General features: G+C 42.6%; 1 protein-coding gene across 7 annotated transcripts in view; it reads right to left on the bottom strand.

The window, feature by feature from the left end:
* CHID1 (chitinase domain containing 1) overlaps window positions 1-20213 on the bottom strand; it is a 133242-nt gene that overhangs the window by 23323 nt on the left and 89706 nt on the right. For 5 of the 7 annotated variants that reach the window (XM_081880572.1, XM_081880573.1, XM_081880570.1 and 2 more), the window contains 3 exons: window positions 9173-9253; window positions 7591-7633; window positions 6970-7214 (listed from right to left, as the gene is read on the bottom strand). In XM_081880572.1, the coding sequence (XP_081736698.1) occupies window positions 7116-7214; window positions 7591-7633; window positions 9173-9253 (223 nt within the window). In that variant the 3' untranslated portion in view covers window positions 6970-7115. Of the gene's footprint in view, window positions 1-3047; window positions 7215-7590; window positions 7634-9172; window positions 9254-20213 lie in introns of those variants that run through there. The other 2 variants (XR_014161116.1, XR_014161117.1) reach the window with 1 other exon arrangement.

Below are 20213 nucleotides of genomic sequence, written 5' to 3'. Positions count from 1 at the left end.
TAAATTAACTCCTGTTTTCATTTTGTTTTGTTACATGGGCTTCCCACATGCATCTAATTGGCCAACAGGATGCTGGACTCAAAAGGCCTTTGGTTTAACTCAGTAGGGCTCTTCTTAGGATTAGAAAAGCTAAAAGGTCCCTCGGAACCAGATATCACCTAGATATTAAAAAACCTTTGTGCCCTCCACTTATGAATGGACTCCCAACGCTCATCGCCCCCAGCCAGTGTAGCCAATGGCCAGGGATGATGGGGTTTTAATAACATCTGGAGAACACAAGGTTGGGAAGGCTCAGCCAGGTGGATCTATAGGCCAACTCATTACAAGGCTGTCTCAAATGCTTGATTATCTGTACAGTCCCTTCCACTTTTCCCCCCTTAATTAAAAAAAGCTTAATTAAGAAAAGCAGAGGCTTATTTTGGCTCTACAGCTGTTTTGTCCCGTCTTAAATGCCTAACTGCTAACACAAGCAATTTGGAACAGCCTAATAACAGTATTGAGCAAAACTGCATTCTCACAATGTTTTCCCCCAGACAAATAATGCTTACTTATAATTTATATTTAACTTGACAAAATGCTCTATCATCTTAGAGTTTTATACCACTGGCATAAAACATTTTAATCATTTCAACAAACAGCAAAAGTTTCCTGTGCTACACTGTGGTGCTGATAGTCCTTTGTCTTCATATTTTTAAATGCAGGGAAGATAATGAAGGTCCACTGTCACTTTCTCCTTCTCAGGTATGTTATTTATCACTCCTGCTAACAAAAAACGCTGCTGGTCAAGAGCCTATCAGCTTGGAAATGAAGTGGTAAATGTAAAGGTAAAGGGACACCTGACCATTAGGTCCAGTCGTGGACAACTCTGGGGTTGTGGTGCTCATCTTGCTTTATTGGCCAAGGGAGCCGGCGAACAGCTTCCAGGTCATGTGGCCAGCATGACTAAGCCGCTTCTGGCGAACCAGAGCAGCGCACGGAAATGCCGTTTACCTTCCCACCGGAGCGGTACCTATTTATCTCCTTGCACTCTGACGTGCTTTCGAACTGTTAGGTTGGCAGGAGCTCACCCTGTCGCAGGGATTCGAACCGCCGACCTTCTGATTGGCAAGCCCTAGGCTCTGTGGTTTAACCCACAGTGACACCTGCGTCCCACAAGAGCCTATCAGCTTGGAAATGAAGTGGAGCCACCCACAAAGCTGGTGGTTTCTAGTAGGGCTGAGTAGAATGTTTCTGCCCAGTAAAATTCTGGAGATTTCAGAGGGCTTTGGGGGCCCAGGAGCAGGAGACTTTCCAAAGAAGGATTCTGGGTGCTGTTATTGTGGACTTAGTCGGCTTACAGTTAGTTACAAGCTGGTCTGAGGGCCCTTTTTCTTCAACCCCAGCCAGCACGGCCATGGGAGCCATAGTCCAACCACTTCTGCAGGGCACGATGCTGGGGAAGTCTGGCCTAAATGAACCAGAAGTTGGGCAGATCAAATGAGTCTGCTTAGTTCCTGTTTGTTTTAGGTCAGCTTCTCCTAAAATGAGCAGACCACCTTAAAGTTGCCCACATTTAGCAGGATGCCAGGATTTGACACTTTATTATGTTCAGAACAGAGACGTGCCAAGAGCTCTGTGACAAAGGGATATAGGGACTTTTCTTCCTCCGTTTATGGAGAAGAGCAGGCCAACACCATTTTTGGTCCCTTTTCTGTCCCTTTAGATGTGGCAGCTGTTTGGTGTTATGCTGTGCCCTGATAGCAGCCATTTTGTGAGTGCGCGGCCAGAGCACTTTTTTCAAAATTTCAAACATGACCCCCAAAGGTTGCTATTGCTGTTCACCTACAGTTGGTAGGAGAACAGAATTTTAGAGTGGCAGTTGAAACCTGTCCTTTCCCCTTCTATCAATCTCCCCTGTCCAAGGGCCTTAACTGCATTACTCAGGCCCTATTCCAGGTTGACTGACACCTTGAACAAGAGCACTCCTAGGGAGTGGGGATACACAATTTAATAAGAAAACGAACAAATAAGAGCTGAGGGAGAATGCATCTGCTCTTGCTTGAAACAAATGGAATGCAGTCTGGGCACTTATCTGAAAGAAACCACAGATTGAAAGTCAAGAGGAGAAGAAATTTACCTCAACTAGCCTGTCAAGCTCCTGTGCCCTGGACTTGTAGGTAACTTCAACTACACATGTTAATCATCTCTGTGACTGCTTAATGTGGAGGTGCTTATTGTGTTTCTCCCCCATTCAATATCCTTCTTGGGTATACAGGAGAGATTGTCTAATTGATGTCTGGAAAAAGGGCAGTCCTGAAATTAAATGTGGAACCAGACATAGTAGAAGCAGTTGGTGCCTCAAAAACACTCCCACAGTTCTTGCTCGCTATGTTCTGGTAAGACTCTACCAGCTGAATTTACAAGGCAATCCTAAATTTAGCTAGCCAGCTACAATATGATCTAGTCCTTGTATGTTGCTAGTCCAGTCAATTATTAGTTCTTCATTTCTCCCAGATCTACTGAAGATTATAAAGTCCATTCGCAATCATGGAAGGTGTTTCGTTTGCTTTTGTTTTTAATTCTGCTGTACATTGTTAAGAGACTCCTGCAAATAAGTAATTCCAACTATGACACCGCCACCAACAAAACTGCCTCCTTTCAAGCACATTTGAGAACCCAAATAAAACAGATTGATGTGCACCTCATCAAACTTGTGCACATTGCAAATGAAACTCATGCACACTGATCATCAGATTGCAAACAAACCAGAGGAAGGGGAAATGAACTGAACATAAACATCTAACACAAAGTGAGCACTCTGCAAAATAGCATATTAAAAGCAGAACAAATTCCAAAGTATAAGTAACACACTCAGAATTTATATGAAGTGAACACCATCCAGATTGCAAACAGAATAAACGACCATATACACTAACAACAAACTCATTCTCCAATTGCCAATCCTTATGATTCCAAAACTGGCAGGCTCAGAGGAGCTTCAAGGTTTGCAGATGTACAAAAACCTTTAAGTGGGGAAAACACAAGGGGAGAAGAAAAATAAGCCCTACCTGGACCAGGGAAACAGAATGGAGTATCCAGAAAAATGGCATGGCTGATGGGATGCAATCCTGAACAGGAACACTCTACACTGCAGCATTATATTACGGGTTCAGCTTAACAGTCTGAACAAGTTGCTGAAAGAAGCATGAAGGCAACACAGGAAAACAGTAACAAATCCAGGAGAACCAATCAGGAACAAATCTGGAAGGGTAAGGCAAAAGGAATGACATGCAAGATTTAGCCTGGGAATTATCATTTTTTTCTTGTTCCCAGGTTGGGAGTTGGGGGAGACCAGTGCAAAGGCATTGGGCTGTAATCATCTAATCTATACTCAGAGTAGACTCATTGAAATTAATGCCTGTAAGTTTATCATGTCCATTAATTTCAGTGGGTCTACTCTGAATAAATGTTAGTTTTAAACATTATAATAACCACCTTTTCCCTAGTTGTTCCCAAGTTTTTAAATTTTTTGGCAGGGGGAACCCCCTACAGAGGCATCATTATTACCACTTTTCCCTCCTGCCTGACCCACAGCAGAGATTGTTCCCAAGTTGTGCGGGGATAGGAGAGCACAGTGCAAATGTAGAAACATTGGGTGAGATTTAACTAATGACTCCTGTCAGCAGATGCTCTGCACAAGGATATGTGGAACTGGGATTTCCCCCCTTTCCTCCCTGATGCATGCCTCTTGCACCCTCCAAAACTGGGTCAGAGGTATGTGTCAGGAGATCCCTTTGAATAGCATGTGGGGAGAGGAGAGGGGGATCGTTTCACTATTAATAGGCATTAATAGTATTAGGTCACATCTGCCATCCTGTATTAAAAGCTCCTATTCATTATACATAAGGATGAAAATATGATATGTATATATAAAACTGTAAAAAGCTACAAATAAAAAGAGCTCCTATTCATCTTGCTTGTTTCCCATACTCTGTGCATCAGCATAGAGATAACTGAAACCACAAATCATTCCCTCCAGCTGATTTCTTGTAGTTTCCTGCCCTTTAGCAGGTTTCTGGAGCATTACCTCAGTTTTCTGTGCATCAATGAAGCTATTATCCCCAGTATGAGGTGTTTCCCTGTCGTCTGTAATACTGTCTCTCTCCCCCCTCCCATAGGATTTAATTTAAAACTCTCTTGATCAGGTTTGCGAGCCTCTTAGCAAACACATTCTTGCCAATCACTGTCAGGTGCAGTCCATCTCTTGCCAGAAGGCCTTCCTTAGGGAAGCAGAGACCATGGTCCAAGAAGTCAAACTCTTCCTGACACTACCTGCACAGCCAGTGGTTTAATTCCTCTCTCTTCCTGGGCCCTGACCCTCAACAGGAAGGAGTGTTGAAAAAGCCACTTTTGTGTCCCAAGGCCCTTCAGCTTCCTACAGAGTCTCATAGGCCTTTGTCATATGTCGAAGGCTGTGTCTGGCAATATCGTTTGTACCTACATGAATCAGAAGGAAGGGGTTGTGGTCAATGGGCTTTATAAGACATGGCAACTTTTCTTTCACATCATGATTCTTTCCACCTGGAAGACAGCACACCTCCCGGGACATCCTGTTACCTCTGCACACTGCTGCCTCTGTCCCCCATTATTACTTCAAATTCCTTTTGACTGGACCAGCAACCTTCAGGTTAAATGAATAGAAAGATCCACATGGTCAATACAGCTGTATTGATGCAGCAAAGTGGGGCAGGGGCCTGATTAGGAAAGCTGTGGGATACTTTATAATACACATGGAGTCAAGAGGCTCCAGAAGTGAATCAGAGAGGTGAAAATCAATGGGACTTTAATCAGCACTGGATTGCAGAGGATTTATTTGCTTGAAGACAGCAGATGTAGGCAAGCTCCCTGCTGAGATTAATTAGTGGGGAGGGGACAAAAGTACCACCATTATTTTAGCAAGTGCTGTGAGTAGAAACGGGAACATCAGCAGGTCTTTAAGTACGACCTCATAGATGTCTCTGGTGGTGTACAATATTCCTGTCCTCTCTCTGTGAAATCACATTTCTAGCATTCCCTCTGAGCTGTGGTATCAAACACTCATGCTTCTTCACTTAAAAGCGCTTTTTCTTTTGAATGAATACATGCAATAAGTATATGAGGAACATTGCTTCTTAAAGAAAGCTTTAAATTAAGCAGTAAAGGAATGCAACCCCATAGCAGAATATTTAAGCATTTTAAAATGCTAAAAGTTATTAGTGCTTCCAACCTTTCAGCCTGTCTCTTCCCCAGGTGCTTTTTTCTTGGTCCGTGAACGTCTCTGCACAGAAATTATTTTACTTACTGTGATCTGAAGGTCCATTAGACCACCACCTTGCTGAATCTAAGCAGGTCTGGGTCTGGCCAAAGCCTGGATAGGTAACCACCTGGGAATCACATGTGAGCTGTCTTGGATTCCATGGTGGAAGAAAGGAGTGATATAAAGGTAATAAAAGAAGTATAAAAAAGAAATAAATACACATGCCACCTTCTATCCAAAGTTTCAAGGGCTTTTGCAAAAAAACAAAGCAACAATAAAAAGCGACAACAAAACCAGCAGCTAAAAGGTTCGTAAAAGCATAGTAGGTCTAAAATAATTAAGACAGAAAAATGTTTTGAAATGCCTGGGTAACTAAAAAGTTTTTTTGCCTGGCTTTTAAAGGATGGCAAAGATGGCACAAGGCATATCTGCTAGGGAGGATAGTCCATTGTTGAGGTGCTAGTTCTTGCCCCCGCCCTTTTAACAAAACCCTCATCTCTGTTGGAGGTGACATTTAGAAGTAAGCAACACCAGCACTTTGAATAAGGCCCACAAATGAATACACAACCAGTGGAGTTCTTTTAAAACTGGCCAGATACCATGCATGCAAGCAGTGCCAGTCAAAACGGGTTGTTGCATCCAGCACGAGTGAGCCTTCCAAATCATTCTCGGAGGCAGCTCTACAAATAACACACCGCAGTACTCCAGTTGGGATGTTGGCAGATGCTGCAGCTGATGCACCAGTGAGAGGCATCTCATGGTAAAGAGGTCACCTGGGCCTCCAAAGACAAAGCTGGACCAAGGAGCACCTGCAAGCTGACCCTTCAAGGGGAGGACAACTCCATCCAGAACTATTTGCCTACCATCTGTGTGAACCTGAGAACTATCAACCCAAAGGACCCCTATCTTGTCAGGGTTAAGATTCAGTTTTACTGACCTAAAACCAAATCCAGGAAGCAGCTGAGCACTTCCACAGCCTCTCCTGACTCAGATGCCAAGGAGAAACAGAGCTGGGTTTCAAGAGCACACGGGAGGTACTACACTCCCAAATCCCCAGGTGGCCTCGAGGAATCTCTTCTGGCATCTTGTGCAATCCCATAGCACAAGCACCAGGTGGCCAAATAGAAGTCCCCCTGTGCAACCCTCTGCAAATCAGTCCGCAAGTAGAAGTGGAAGCATCACAATACCATGCCACCAACTCCCAGAGCCGTCAGAAGGATGTTGCGGTTGATCGTGATTTCCAGAGGAACAGCCAGGTTTGTCACTTGGATCAACGAAGAGCCGTGTCTCGTCCATGGATGGTAGACTCAAAAGCCAGCATGAGGTAAAGGGAGAATCAACAGGTTGCCGCCCTCCTGACATCTCTCATCACATACGTTATCCAGTCAGTCAAAGTGCAACTGTAGGGACTGAACACTTTTAAATGGCTGTATGATCAAGTGTACTGCACACACTCAATTTAGCACTGGAATCTTATGCATCCTTACCTGTGAGTAGGTCCCACTGAATGCCAAGGATCGACTTGCAAGTGTTACACCCTGACTTAGCTTTAAACATGAAAAAAAGAACTAGTAAAATAAATACCTCTTACCTCCTCTCGCTGTAGTCAACTCTCCTGTAACCTTGTCAGAACACTGGAGTCGGCAGCTCTCCTTACTTTACCCATCTCCATGCACTACATGAAGCGCAATAACTCAAAAGATACTCTTTATTGGGAAAATTTGAAACTGATTCCATATAAATTACATTGCCCCCCTCCCCACAAAAAATCCATCCTGAACCCCCCTCCAGCTCCAGTTGATTGAAGATGAAATGTCAATGAAAAAAGGATGTCATATTTTTAAAGTAAGTCATAAAAATAATCCAGTCCTTGGCCAAGTTCCCAGATGGCAATTCCTGTGCCCAGTTCCTTTGCAAGCTCTAACCGCAGTTGGATGGACTGCAAAACACAAGAGACACATGAAGGATAATTAATTTTGCTGAATATAGACATTATGAACTGATCAGCTGGGGGTGGGGGTGTTGCACAGAAACAAAAACTAAGCAGCATAAATACCTTTCATTTTATTTCATAAGAAGCCATTAAACTAAACAGCATTTGCTTTGAATTTTTGTCATTAAGTAATCTGACAATTTATTCCTAGCAAACAGAAGAATGTAATGTGCAACCAATTTATTCAGCTGATGTATACATCCTGCCTTGGAGTAACTGTATATAAAATAAACTCGCGCTTTGGATGCATTCCAACTCCACTAAAATCAGATTGAGCCTTTGGCCATGTTCCTTTTTGTTTCCAAAACAGAAGGGTGCATACCTTTAAAGTTGGATAGAAGACTGCATGCTTGCCTCCTTTACTTCTACAAAGCACAAAAAGAGAAAACAGTTATGAAAATTGATATTATCATGAGACATATATCTTGTGTATTTTATCCCACCCTGAAATTGTTTCTTTCCAGGGAACAGAGAAGGGAGAGACAAAGAATAATGGGTTGTTTGTACAATAAAATAAAGAAGTTCATACTAAGAAAGAGTGACAGAGACTGTACTTTAAGTAGCCTGCAGGCTGAAAAAAACTCAGAACTAGCAAATTTGTCTCCAGAAGCAGCTTCTAGTATAATCAATGGCTGATTGAAGGGCAAAGGGTTTTGAAGGTGAGCATAAGTTGTTTAAACTTCGATGATTTCATTTCTTGGCTTTTGCATTTAGTTTAGAATCTAGACTTCTCAGTGACTGCAGATGAGATGCTTCACAATTGGGCATACTTTTCTGCCATGTGGGTAGCCAAAATCCATCTAAAGTGAGGGGGTGGGAAGGTGGGAGAGGAAAGTGCTTTGGTCAAACCATTATATAGTCTGGTGGTCAATTCCTAATGGAAAACAAGGAGACGGGCAGAACACCAGCTGCTCAGAAAGGGGCACGTGGTGGTTTCACTCTTTTTCTGAGTTGTGGTCTTAAAAGGATCTAAAGGCAAATGGCAGCCCCTCACCCCAACCTGCACTGCTTAAATTCAATGTCTCTTGGCATTGAAGTCTCCGAGGACATGCTTAGGGACAAGCTACATGTTATTCACATTTCTCAAAAGCTTGCTTACATTTGCTCACTAATACTGCCATTTGCACCCAAAGGCGCTGTTTGCTGCAAACAGTACATGTAGGAGCAACCAGGGAGCGGTGATTTTCAAGTAGGATACCAACATGGGGCTCTTGCAATTAAAAAGTGGCCAGTTTAAGTATGCCACAAGAGACATTGGGCAGGATTTACCTAACGAACCCCGTCAGCGGAAGCTCTAAACAAGGGTTTCCCTTGCGCTGTAGGGGTTTTCCCCATCTCTTCCCCATCGTGTTCTTCTGGACCCCAAAAATTGGCTCAGGGAACGGGGTCAGGAGAAACCCCAGAACAGCATATGGGTGGAAGGGGATCTTTCTGTCTGGCAAGCTGATATACTTGTGGAGACAGAGCATCTGGAATAACCCAACATTTAATGTCACCCTTTGAAAGCTACTTTTTGAGAATAGGTTGGTGTCTAATTTCCACTAGAAATTTACAACAAAATAAAGTATATCCTGATTCACGTGCATAATTTTAACTGGATTGCTATTAAAATCAAGGATAGTTTCACATTAACTCCTCACTGAATCCTCTTACTTTCCTTAAAGGAGTAGCACTTGTCTATTGTAAAGGTGGCAAAATCCTGCTATTGATCTAATTGCATTGAGTATTGCTGAACTGATTATTATGCTGTTTTTTACTTTTTAAATAAAACAACAACAACAGTTTTTCATTCCTCTACTTTGAGTAAAGTAAAATCTGGAGGCAGTTGCTCCCATGAATTTTGTATAAAATGAATATTAAAATGAATATTAGAAAGGGGGGGTCATTTTATGATTGCAACTCACTTTTTGTATTCAAAATAGTGTTCAGCTATTTGTTCATCCCAAACCAGCTTAGGTTTATGCTCCTTCAAGATTTCTATATACCTAAAAAAGGAAAAAAAGAACAGAATTCCTGAATTCTCTCTAGAATTTATATATGGCAACAGTAACATAATATTTTAAAATGACCATCTTCCAGCCACACATTTATATGATCTACTTTTAAAATGAGACTGCATTTTAAATTGCATTTTAACCTGTATTTTAAATTGGTTTTTCTTTTCCTATTACAGTGGTACCTCAGGATGCAAATGGGATCCGTTCCGTTTTGCTGCTTCCGGACATGCGCGTGATGTCATTTTGAGCGTCTGCGCATGCGCGAGTGGCGAAACCTGGAAGGAACGCGCTCCGTTACTTCCAGGTTACCACGGAGCGCAACCCGAAAGCGCTCAACCTGAAGCACATTCAACCTGAGGTATGACTATGTTTTTACTGTAATTTTACTGGTGTTAGCCACCCTGAGCCCGGCTCTGGCTGGGGAGGGCACAGTATAAATAATTTATTATTATTATTATTATTATTATTATTATTATTATTATTATTATATAGTTGGAGCTGTCGTGTACGGCATCAACCATACCATGTAGCTCTACATTCTCAACCAGCAAAAAAAGAGTTTGCTACACATTAGAAAAAACCTTCTTATTGCGAAGAGGTGCACCATAGCATGATCATACATCTGCTATTTTCTTTTACAGTTCATTATGTGCCCTCCAGTTCTGGTAGCATTGGAAATGATCTTTTTTTTTTTATTCTCTTTCTCCTTTTTTGTGGGGGGGAAACAAGCCAATGTCAATATCCCCTTCTTCTGTAAATTGAGAAATCTTATGGTATTTATATTTCCACCTGCTTCCATTTTCAGTTCAGTACCAGGCAATGTACACTATTTATCTATCATCTTTTACAAATAAGGATCTCACAAACAAGTTTTGTCCATTTCTGGTAAAGCCCTAATAGTGGATGCCTTCCTTCTTTTCAATTCCATTTTACAAGTACCCCAACGCTATTGTTCTTCCAAGTGGGTGACCTTCATCCCCTGCCCTCTACTACATTCAAAAATAGAACGAGGCAAATGCTCTTTGAAGATGAGCAGAACTTTGTCATGTCAAAATTAATCAACACCAACTTTCATCTTTCTCTTTGCTTGAAGTCTTTCACACAAGAGTTCTTTTCAGTATGGCAGCCCTTGGTAGGGAAGTCTGAATTTTCGATTACTGTTTGCAGAATCTCTGGTTCAAGGAGCACCACCTTGGTCAATAATGAACATGGATTTTAAAAGACCTATAAGGACTGTGTGTTTAGTGACCCCTGTAACAGCTGGAAATTACAAGGAAGAACATCAAGGCTGCATTCAGATAACTTGTGTTAAGAGAGGGGTTATGACTTCCATGCTCATTGTGGTAAGCATAAGGAACTGCATCCTCGATGCAGAGAATCTCCCTCCTGTTGCACTGCAATTTGGAGGTGCCTGGAAGCACAACTCAGTGGTATGAACAGTCTTCCCAACACACACACACACACACACACACACACACACACACACACACTCCAGCTTGAAATTAAATATGAACTGTGATATATTATTTGTGGCTTGTACAAGTCCGCTGTTTTATTTTATTTGTTCTGTTGTGTCGTGTTTCATGATGGGCGTAAAGCCGAATAAACATTTTGTTTGATTTTGATTGATTGTCTTGGTCCCGTGCTTCCAAGGCACATGGAAAGAACTGCAATGCAAAAGGACAGAGATCATCTGCTTCCTTTGCAGTGGATTCCAAAGCCCTCCCAAAGCCTCTGAAATGAAGTGGAACTGCTGGACAATCCCTACCCATCCCTTTGCAGCTGCAAGCTGGAGAGCTTGTTATTGTGGGCATTTAAAGCACAGCAGGAACACTGCCCTTCTGTCTTCCATGAGGTGGATGTGGGGATCATCTCTAACCTCATGTTAAGATTGAGACGCACAGCCTGAGGCCAAGTGCAATATGCTGCTCCTTAAGGGACGGGCAGATAGCTGTTGACCCCAAGTTTCTGGGGTCAGAAAACCTTGGTGGGCTTCTCTTTGTGTTACAAAAAAAGCCATTCTATCTCTTCCATTTTCCCCTAAGTTGTGTTAAGCTACCATCTGCCCAATCAGTGTAAGGTTTTAGTATGACAGATATTTCTCTGCTCATCATTTTGTTCAGAGCAATCAACCTTAGCTGTATATTTTACTAGAAAGCTTCCATTTCAGACGCTACAGACATTAAACTGATTTCCATCAAATAATAATCAGCTTTGCTCATCCTGAAATTTCAATCAAGACTCTCTCTCTCTCTCTGTGTGTGTGTGTGTGTGTGTGTGTGTGTGCGCGCAGAAAAGAAGTGCAGTCTCTTCTAAACTGAAGAAACTTAATTTCTATACAGGTAAATCCTTTACAGGTGGTTAAAGGTAAATCTTATGTTGCTACACAAGGTCAGTGAGGTAAGGTCCAACAGCACCTTACTGGATAAAAATCACAGAAGTGAATACTGCCTTTCCTTTGGGCCTAGAAGATGACGATACCAACACCTAAAATGGGTCTGAAAGTGTGCACTTCCAGGGCTTTCCACTTTTCTTTGTTGCCACCAGTGCCAAATCAGCGTTGCCAGACAGTGACAGCATGGCCATCGATCTACTGACAGAGCCCTAAGAAGCATCACAAGTAGTGTTGGTCTGCTGCTGAGCTGGTGAGAGCACTAAGAAGATTTATTTTGATAAAGTGGCTGTGACCTTGAAAAAATTCATACAGATGGTTATTGCAAAGGAGATACAGTGACAGGCAGATACAGGATAAAATGGGGAAGGAAAAAGAAGAAGAGTTTGAATTTGATATCCCGCTTTATCACTACCCTAAGGAGTCTCAAAGCAGCTAACAATCTCCTTTCCCTTCCTCCCCCACAACAAACACTCTGTGAGGTGAGTGGGGCTGAGAGACTTCAGAGAAGTGTGACTAGCCCAAGGTCACCCAGCAGCTGCATGTGGAGGAGCGGAGACGCGAACCCGGTTCCCCAGATTAGGAGACCACTGCTCTTAACCACTACACCACACTGGCTCTCTAGTAAAGTAAAGACCACAAAGGGGCTGATCTTCTTTCTGTACTTGCTCCTAGCCTGAGTGGCATGGCTTCAGATCTCCAAGCTCCAGCAGTCCATATGCACATGTGTTTGTGCTACACCATGCCAAGTCACTGTCAGTTCTTCTTACATGCCTCTCAGTGCACTAGCAATACCACTGTTTATAACAGGGCTCCAATTACATATGGAATTAGCAAAGATTGAACAATTTTATTTAAAATTGTGGCATCAAACCCCTGAACATAAATAAAAATATTAAGGTAGCCAGGCCCTTAAAGCAACACACATTCTGATGCATTTAACCATGAGAGAAAAGGTTCAAAAGGGGAAAAAACCTTCTATGATTTCTGAAGGGTGCTGTATGTAGAAGACGCACTTTGGCTGGGATGTGAAAAATGCTGTGGTTCTTCAGCATTCGAGACAGGAATGATCTGTAATGGTGCAAGAAAAATTGTCTATTGCACATGACCTCAAATCTCTACTTCGAATTGGAAGAAAAATCTTCCAATACTTTTTTCTTTACAAAAAAAGAAAAGAAAAAAAAGATTACAGCTGGTAGAATGTGCAGGGGTATATTTTAAACTCTGCACTTTGGGATGTGTTCTTTTAATCTACCAACTTCCAAATCGCTCCACCATCTATTTTAAGGAACAGTTCTACTCGTGGAAGTGATGTACCAGTGCTAACTCGGTGATATCAGATTGCCAGTTGTGCATTTTCAGTTGCCAAGATTGTAGTTCACAATGTATGCTGATAATTCCCTGGGTTCATTTGTACCTACCGTGGGAGTCCTTAGGCCAAAAAACTATATATATTTACTTATTTCTCGAACAGAAGTAGTTTGCTGCAGAAGTTACTTCAATAGTAAAGCACCTGCACTGTACATGCTACCCTCAGTGGGGATTAAACCTATTCCTTCCACTTCACTTGCATTATCTATCAAATGTAAGCACTTTATTGCTGATGCTATATGCCGTATTTTTCCGTCTATAAGACACCCCCATGTATAATACCCCCTATATTTTTGGGGACTCCATTTTAAGAAAATGAGGGGAGATGGCCCAAAGTTGTTGAGCTTCTCCCCCCCCCCCCACGCAGCTGCAGGCAGGAAAGACTCCCTAGATCTTTTCCCACGCACAGTGGCATCAGGGGAAGTTGCGCTCCCACCCGTCCGCTGGTTGGCAGCAGTGTTTCCTGTGCACAGCGGCACCAGGGGGAGTTGCGCTCCTGCCTGCCCCCCAGTTGGCAGGAGTGTTTCCTGTGCACAGTGGCATCAGGGGAAGTTACGCTCCCGCCCGCCGGTTGGCGGGAGCACAACTTCCCGTGATGCCGATGTGCACGGGAAACGATCTAGGGAGTGTTTCCCATGCACAGTGGCATAGGAGGAATGTGCGCTTCTGCCAACCGGCTGGCTGGCAGCACGCAGCTTCTCTTCTCCATGCCACTATCTGTGTCCATTTTCTGAGTCACATTATCTGTGCCCATTTTCTGAGTCAAGAAATCTTGCTAATGCATGGGAAAATAAGGTACACATTAGCCACTAAAAATGCAGTGAAGCCATTCCCTGTCCCTACCCCCCTCTGCATTTCAATTCACATTTGCACCTTGCTATACACAGTTCTTGAAGCTACCAGCATGAGTTTGACCAAGCTGTGGAGGCAGTGGAAGACAGGAGTGCCTGGCGTGCTCTGGTCCATGGGGTCCCGAAGAGTCGGACACGACTAAATGACTAAACGACAACAACATACACAGAGAGGGGTTGGGGATGTCTTCACCTGTGCTACCTGTTCAGTTTTCCCAAGCCTGCAACCCCTCTGGAGCTCCTATTTATGAAGCTGTCATCTGCACAGACGTGCTCCTCCATGCATGTGCATTGGTGCTCTCAAATGTACGCACCTGGCTTAACTGCAAAGTGAATGTGGCTTAAGTTTCCCAGCTGGACTGAAGCTGGTTTGAGGAAAAACACATCAAACAACAGTATTTCTCAAGGAACTGCAGAATCAATATGGATTGTTGCTAATGTCATATGCATGAAGCTTCAAAAACTAGCAATGGGAGACAATGCAGACTAATTGGTAAAATAAACACAGCATAAATTACTGCTCAGTTTCTGCTGTCAGAGAGGTGTGAACACACCCTTTGTTAGAGATCACCATCCCCTCTGCATTGTGCAGGGCCCTCAGACGGGTGTACTAATAAACGTCACAGTGGGTGGCATTTAAGCTACTGGGTAAACACAATTTGAGAATAACTGTGCCATGTACCTGTGAGCTCACTGAATAATTCAGGAGTCCTATTAAAAAACAACAACAGACGGTTCAAAAGTGTTCTCACCAGCACTGTGTACTTAAGACATACTTTATTTGAGCAGTTAAGCAGCATTAACATTTTAATGAAAGCAGTGACCATATGTAAACCTTGACATTTCTAAATAAAGTTTAATGGGACCCGGAGCAGCACTCACACAGTGTAAGTACACAACCCTATATTTCTTAGAGCATTCTCTTCTCAACAGCTCCCACTCCCCACCCCCCATGAAAGCTGCTTTTCAAGCTCTCATAAAATAAAAACACTGAGTCTTGTACACATAGGCTCTTTCACTTTTTAAAGTTTCTAAGTTTCACTTAGAAAAGCTTTCAATTAAGGAAATTCCTTATAAAACAACAACAAGAACCCCAGAGAACCTATTGCAGATTCCATGCACCACTGTAGATTGTAGTCACAATCTCTCCATTGCCCACCACACGGGTGGGGAACTAACAGAGAAAGTTAAATGCTGCTCTAAAACACTCATACAACTGATCCAGTAACTTGAATTACTCTGCGAAATTTAACACTTAAGCTTCTACGTTAACGGTGCACAGATGTTTAAGATTAAGAGAAATGTAAATATGTTATGACACATCAAATTTACTTTTAAACTGATATTCTTTTTCCAGGCAAGTGATACCATGAATTCATAATTACTTATGCACATTTAATGCATCCTTCTGCTGTTACATTGGTTAACTTAGTCCGTGTGTTTGCTTCTTACATGCTATTTTCAGTTATTTCTTCCGCAACTAAAAGGTAAACAAAATTTCCCTTTTGTTTCTATTACTAGTGGCAAGTGTTAATTAAGTTTTCCCTTGCCCATACTGCACTTCCCTGTTCTTTTCAAAGCATGATGGCATTGGGCTCTACAGACTATATCCCAATTTTCCCCCTCAAGCATTTGTTCAGTAAGCCATATATTGTTCTTTTCAGTTTATCCATTCTTATCACTCTTTACAGTGGGACTGTTTTTGACAGGTTAGCCCACCTTGACAGAATGGTAAGACTGTAGCTTTTAAAAGAAAAAGAGAAAAAGCAGTCTGGACATGCTGCAATCCATAGAAAATACCATTCTTGTCTAGTGACCAACAGGTTAATGGTAAAGTAATTTACTTTGCCAAGGCCAACCTAGATCCAAGAAAGAAAGAAAAAACCCCCACAACTGGCATCTAAGAAATGAGATGCAGAGTATTGTTTTTTGTAAAGAAAGAGGGAATTGGCCATCGAAAACGATCTTTGCATCGCAAATGGCAACGTTACTCCCTTGTCCTCGCAGCAGTTAACGTGCATCTCTTCCCGGGGGACCAGTGTTGTCGACTACATTCTATTGACGCCGGAGCTATTCTCAATTTCTACAAAAATGGAAGTGGCTGAATATTTTGGTGGTGACCACCTTCCATTGACTTTAATGTTAAACCTAATAGAGCCATTCTCAGTCCCCTCAAACTATAGTTCCACCGTACAAAGCTACCCTGTATATAAAACAAAGAAATGGACAAGCCTCAGCTCCTCTCTTGCCCTGGACATACAAAAATCACTTGATATGCCTACAGTTCTTTCTGACTCAATTCCGCCCGCTGACCAATACCGGAAATTAATTGATGCTTTTTCAACACCTTACATAACCATCACCTCGCCTACCCACCAACGCTTCTTCTCTGAATCACCTTGGTTTGACAAGGAATGTAAAGTCCTAAGAAGGCGAATTAGGAAAATGGTCAGAATCATCAAATTTTCCAACGACCCCCAAACCCGTGCAGAGCTTCTAGCTACTAAAAGGACATACAAAAACATGATTCACTGCAAGAAACAGCAACACATCCTTGAGGCTTGGTCCACTCTTCGTTCAGCTGTAGAGGGGCATGACTTCCGCTCCTTTTGGCGCTTAGTTAGGCCTTCGGCACCACTCAATTCAGCTATCCTGATTTCTGCTGACGAATGGATCACTTATTATTCAGCCAGTTTCGCTTCTCCAAATCATCCTACAGATCACCTTCAAAACCCGTTGGACCTCTGTTCCTGTTCTCTTAGTTCCACCTCCTCAGTAAATTTTACCTCAACCCGCATCTTCAACATCATAATGTCCATGCGTAGGAATAAGGCGCCCGGCCCAGACATGGTCCCGTTGGACCTTTTCCTAACTGATCCTCTTTGGTAGAGTGAACAGCTGACTCCTGTATTCACCGCTATCTCCTCCGCCTTAGACATCCCCGACTCCTGGAGAGAAGCTACAATAGTTCCGATTTTCAAAGGCGGCCAGCCAAACATCCCTAGGAACTATCACCCCATCAGCTTACTATCTATTCCGGGGAAAATATTTGCCGCTGTCTTACTGGAAGAACTTCTTTCATGGGTCCATGAGAGAAACATTCTACCGCCAGAACAGATTGGCTTCCGGAAGTCAGCATCAACCATGGACCACTGTCTAACTCTTTATCACCTTGCCAGTAAATACACTGCACCAAGGCAAGGCCACCTGTTTGCCGCTTTCATGGACCTGGAGGCCGCCTTTGATTCCATTCCTAGGCAGAGATTATGGTCCAAACTTGCCCATTTGGGAATTGATCCGCACCTCCTTTCCCTAATTATTTCCCTTTATTCAAACACCACAGCTCGCGTCCGAATTGGTCCCAACGGCTACCTTACCACTCCATTCCCAACGGCCAGGGGCGTCCGACAAGGTTGTCTCTTGGCCCCTTTACTGTTTAATCTTTATCTTCATGATGCCCTTTCCCCTTTGAAGCTAGCAACTAAGTACCCTCCTCACTTAGCAGGCCACCCTGTTGCTTCCCTTTTCTATGCGGATGATGCCGTCATCTTATCCAGAACAGCTGCGGACCTAGCAAATGCAGTTAATGCATTTATCGCCTATTGTAAGGCGGAAGCTCTTAATATTAATTATAAAAAATCGAAAGTTCTCCACTTCACTCGTTCCCTCAAACTCAAGCTGGAGCCGCTTAAGATCACAGGTGGCTACTTAGAAAAGGTAAAAGCCTTTAAATATCTAGGCTTAATATTTACTTATAATCTCTCCTGGACCACCCATCTACAATCTGCCTCTCTTGCTGCAACCACGACCTCTAATGCCATTGTCTGATTTTATCACCAGAAGGGCGGCAAACACCTTCCAGCAGCAATTCAAATGTTTAATGCCAAAGTTGTCCCTAAACTATTATATGGCTGCGAAGTATGGACTACAGCAATATCAGGTAACTTGGATCGCTCACTTCACATGTTTCTGAGATCTCTTTCCGGCGTCCCAAGATGTGTCTCAGGTGCAGCCCTACGACTTGAGTTCGCCCAGCCCTCAATTGTAAAACGAGCATGGAGTCGAGCCTTTTCCTACAGCTCCCACCTACTACCATCGGATGCTCGAATTAGAGGTGGTTTCTCCAATCTGATCCTAAGAGATATTCATAATTCTCCTTGGAAAACTACAATTAATCTCAAATTCCGCTCTCTTCTCAATTTGAACCGCAAAACTGTTTTTAATTTAGAGTGTATTAGCCCGGCGGCCCTACCTCTAATCAAAAAGAAGCTACAGCAACTTGACTTCTCTAATACAGCTTCCCATGCAAGAGGGCCGTGTTCAGGCTTAGCCCTAGCTATTCCACCCCCTGAAGGGATCCCTCTATACTGCTTTACAATTCCTTCGGAGGCTAAACGAAGGGCCTTTACCTGTGCCCGTCTCAACTGTTTTCCTACAGCAGTTCTGTCGGGTCGTTACTCCAGAGTTCCCATCGCAAATAGAACATGCTCCTGCAATGACACGGCTCTGGAGACTATGGAACATGTAATGCTCTTCTGTCCCAACTGGACAGATGAAAGATCTCGGTTTCTAACTCCTCTTGTGAACAAGCTTCATCTCCCAATCCAGCCTTGGATAGTGTCCCTTCTTCTGCAGGATTCTGATTGTTGGATTACCGAGATGACAGCTAATTTCCTGCTTAGTGTGATGAAGAGGAAAGCGGCACCAACTCCTTCTTCAATACCACAGATGTAGTCGATACGCCGCACAATCGAACCTGTTTTTTGTATTCTCTGTCACTCGATGTTTTAAATCCCCCGTTACCTTTGTTATCCCCATTCTCTCAAAGTATTCGCCCAGGACGACATACACTTTTATCTCCCCACCCCCATTTTATGTTGTTATTTCTATGTATATTATGCTATGGCCGCATGGCTAATGCAATAAAATCATTATTATTATTATAAGAGGGAATACGTTTGTTTACTTAAAATGAATTGACTTTGATTGTTGATCCTACTCTCTGCTGGTCTAAGAACAAATGATATCAACTTCTGGTGAAATGCTTAAATTAGACTGTACACTGAAGTTTATTTCCAGTATTCACCTCAATTTGAAAGAGGGTACCCCTGCATAAATACGCATTTTCATAGATTTTAGAAGGTCTCTGTTAGAATAAATAGGTTAAACTACCTTGCTTGGAAAAAATAGCAATTTGTAGCCTGAGAGTTGCAATGATCAACAGGCAGCCATGATGCATAATTACACCCAGTCATCCTGCAAAATGATGACTGATGATGGAATTTTAAATTGCTTAGCCATCGAACATGTGGCACTTATCCTAAATTCTCCTAAGGAGGAGAGCGTTGAGAGGCCTGCCTGGAATCACTTGCTGGGAAAACGTGTAAAGCATTAATTATTGCTGCGTCAGCCAACTAATTAAGAAGGCAGTTGTTGAACAAGACATTTATTAAGAAAGGTACCCTTTAAAAAATTGCTTGTTGAGAGATGTTGATAAGAATTATTGATTTGGGAGCTCGTATAAAAGATGCCAGTCATAAAAGTATTAAAATTTCATCAGTTTGTTATGGTTTTCAGCAGCTTCAATACTAGACAGTTAAGGCAGCAGACGATTTGTGTTGGAATAAACAGAATTCTTCAAAACCAATTGGTTCATGTGCTCTAAATGGTATTTCAAATTCATGCATCTTTGGTGAAATTGTAATTCAATGAAGAGGTTGTGGTTGCAAATCTTGGAAGGAAATGGTCAAATTATTAGGATTAATCTTAATTTGGATTTTTATTTTTATTTTTTGAAGATAACAGACTTTGACTGCCAGTAAAACGACGCTATGCATTTGTTGGTTGTCACCAAGATTCTATTAGCTACTTATTTGAAAACCGCAATACCACCATATATTAAGGAAGGGCTTTCATAACGTAGTGCGGAGATATATCAAATGCTTTTAGTGCGGCTGATCATGTGGCTGAAGAGGAAAGACATTTGAAAAGAAAAGCAGCTTGCCTAGTCCAACAGGCAAGTGTGCAATTTCTTTTCTTTTCTTTTCTTTTAAAAGTGTATATGCATGTATCTTCCACACCCGTATTACTATCAAGAATTGTAGCCTGAGCCATTAACAAGCAGCTTAGTCAAGGATCTTGAAGGTTCTGAGCCTCTGAGCCTTATTCCCTCCATCTCTTTATACCCTCTCCCCCCCAGGCTCAAAGGAATTAAACTCTGCAGGGAAGGGAGATCCGGCCAAAGCAGTGTTGCTCCCCAGTGTGCCTTCCCTCCCTGTTTATGTTTTGCTGCCGCCAGGTGAAATGTCTTTATTCCTCCAGGCTGCCTTTCACC

This window comes from Podarcis erhardii, assembly GCF_964252035.2.
Source record: "Podarcis erhardii genome assembly, chromosome: 1".
NCBI lineage: Eukaryota > Metazoa > Chordata > Lepidosauria > Squamata > Lacertidae > Podarcis > Podarcis erhardii.
The sequence above is the reverse complement of the archived record's forward strand: the minus strand, read 5'-3'. Positions and strand labels throughout refer to the sequence as shown.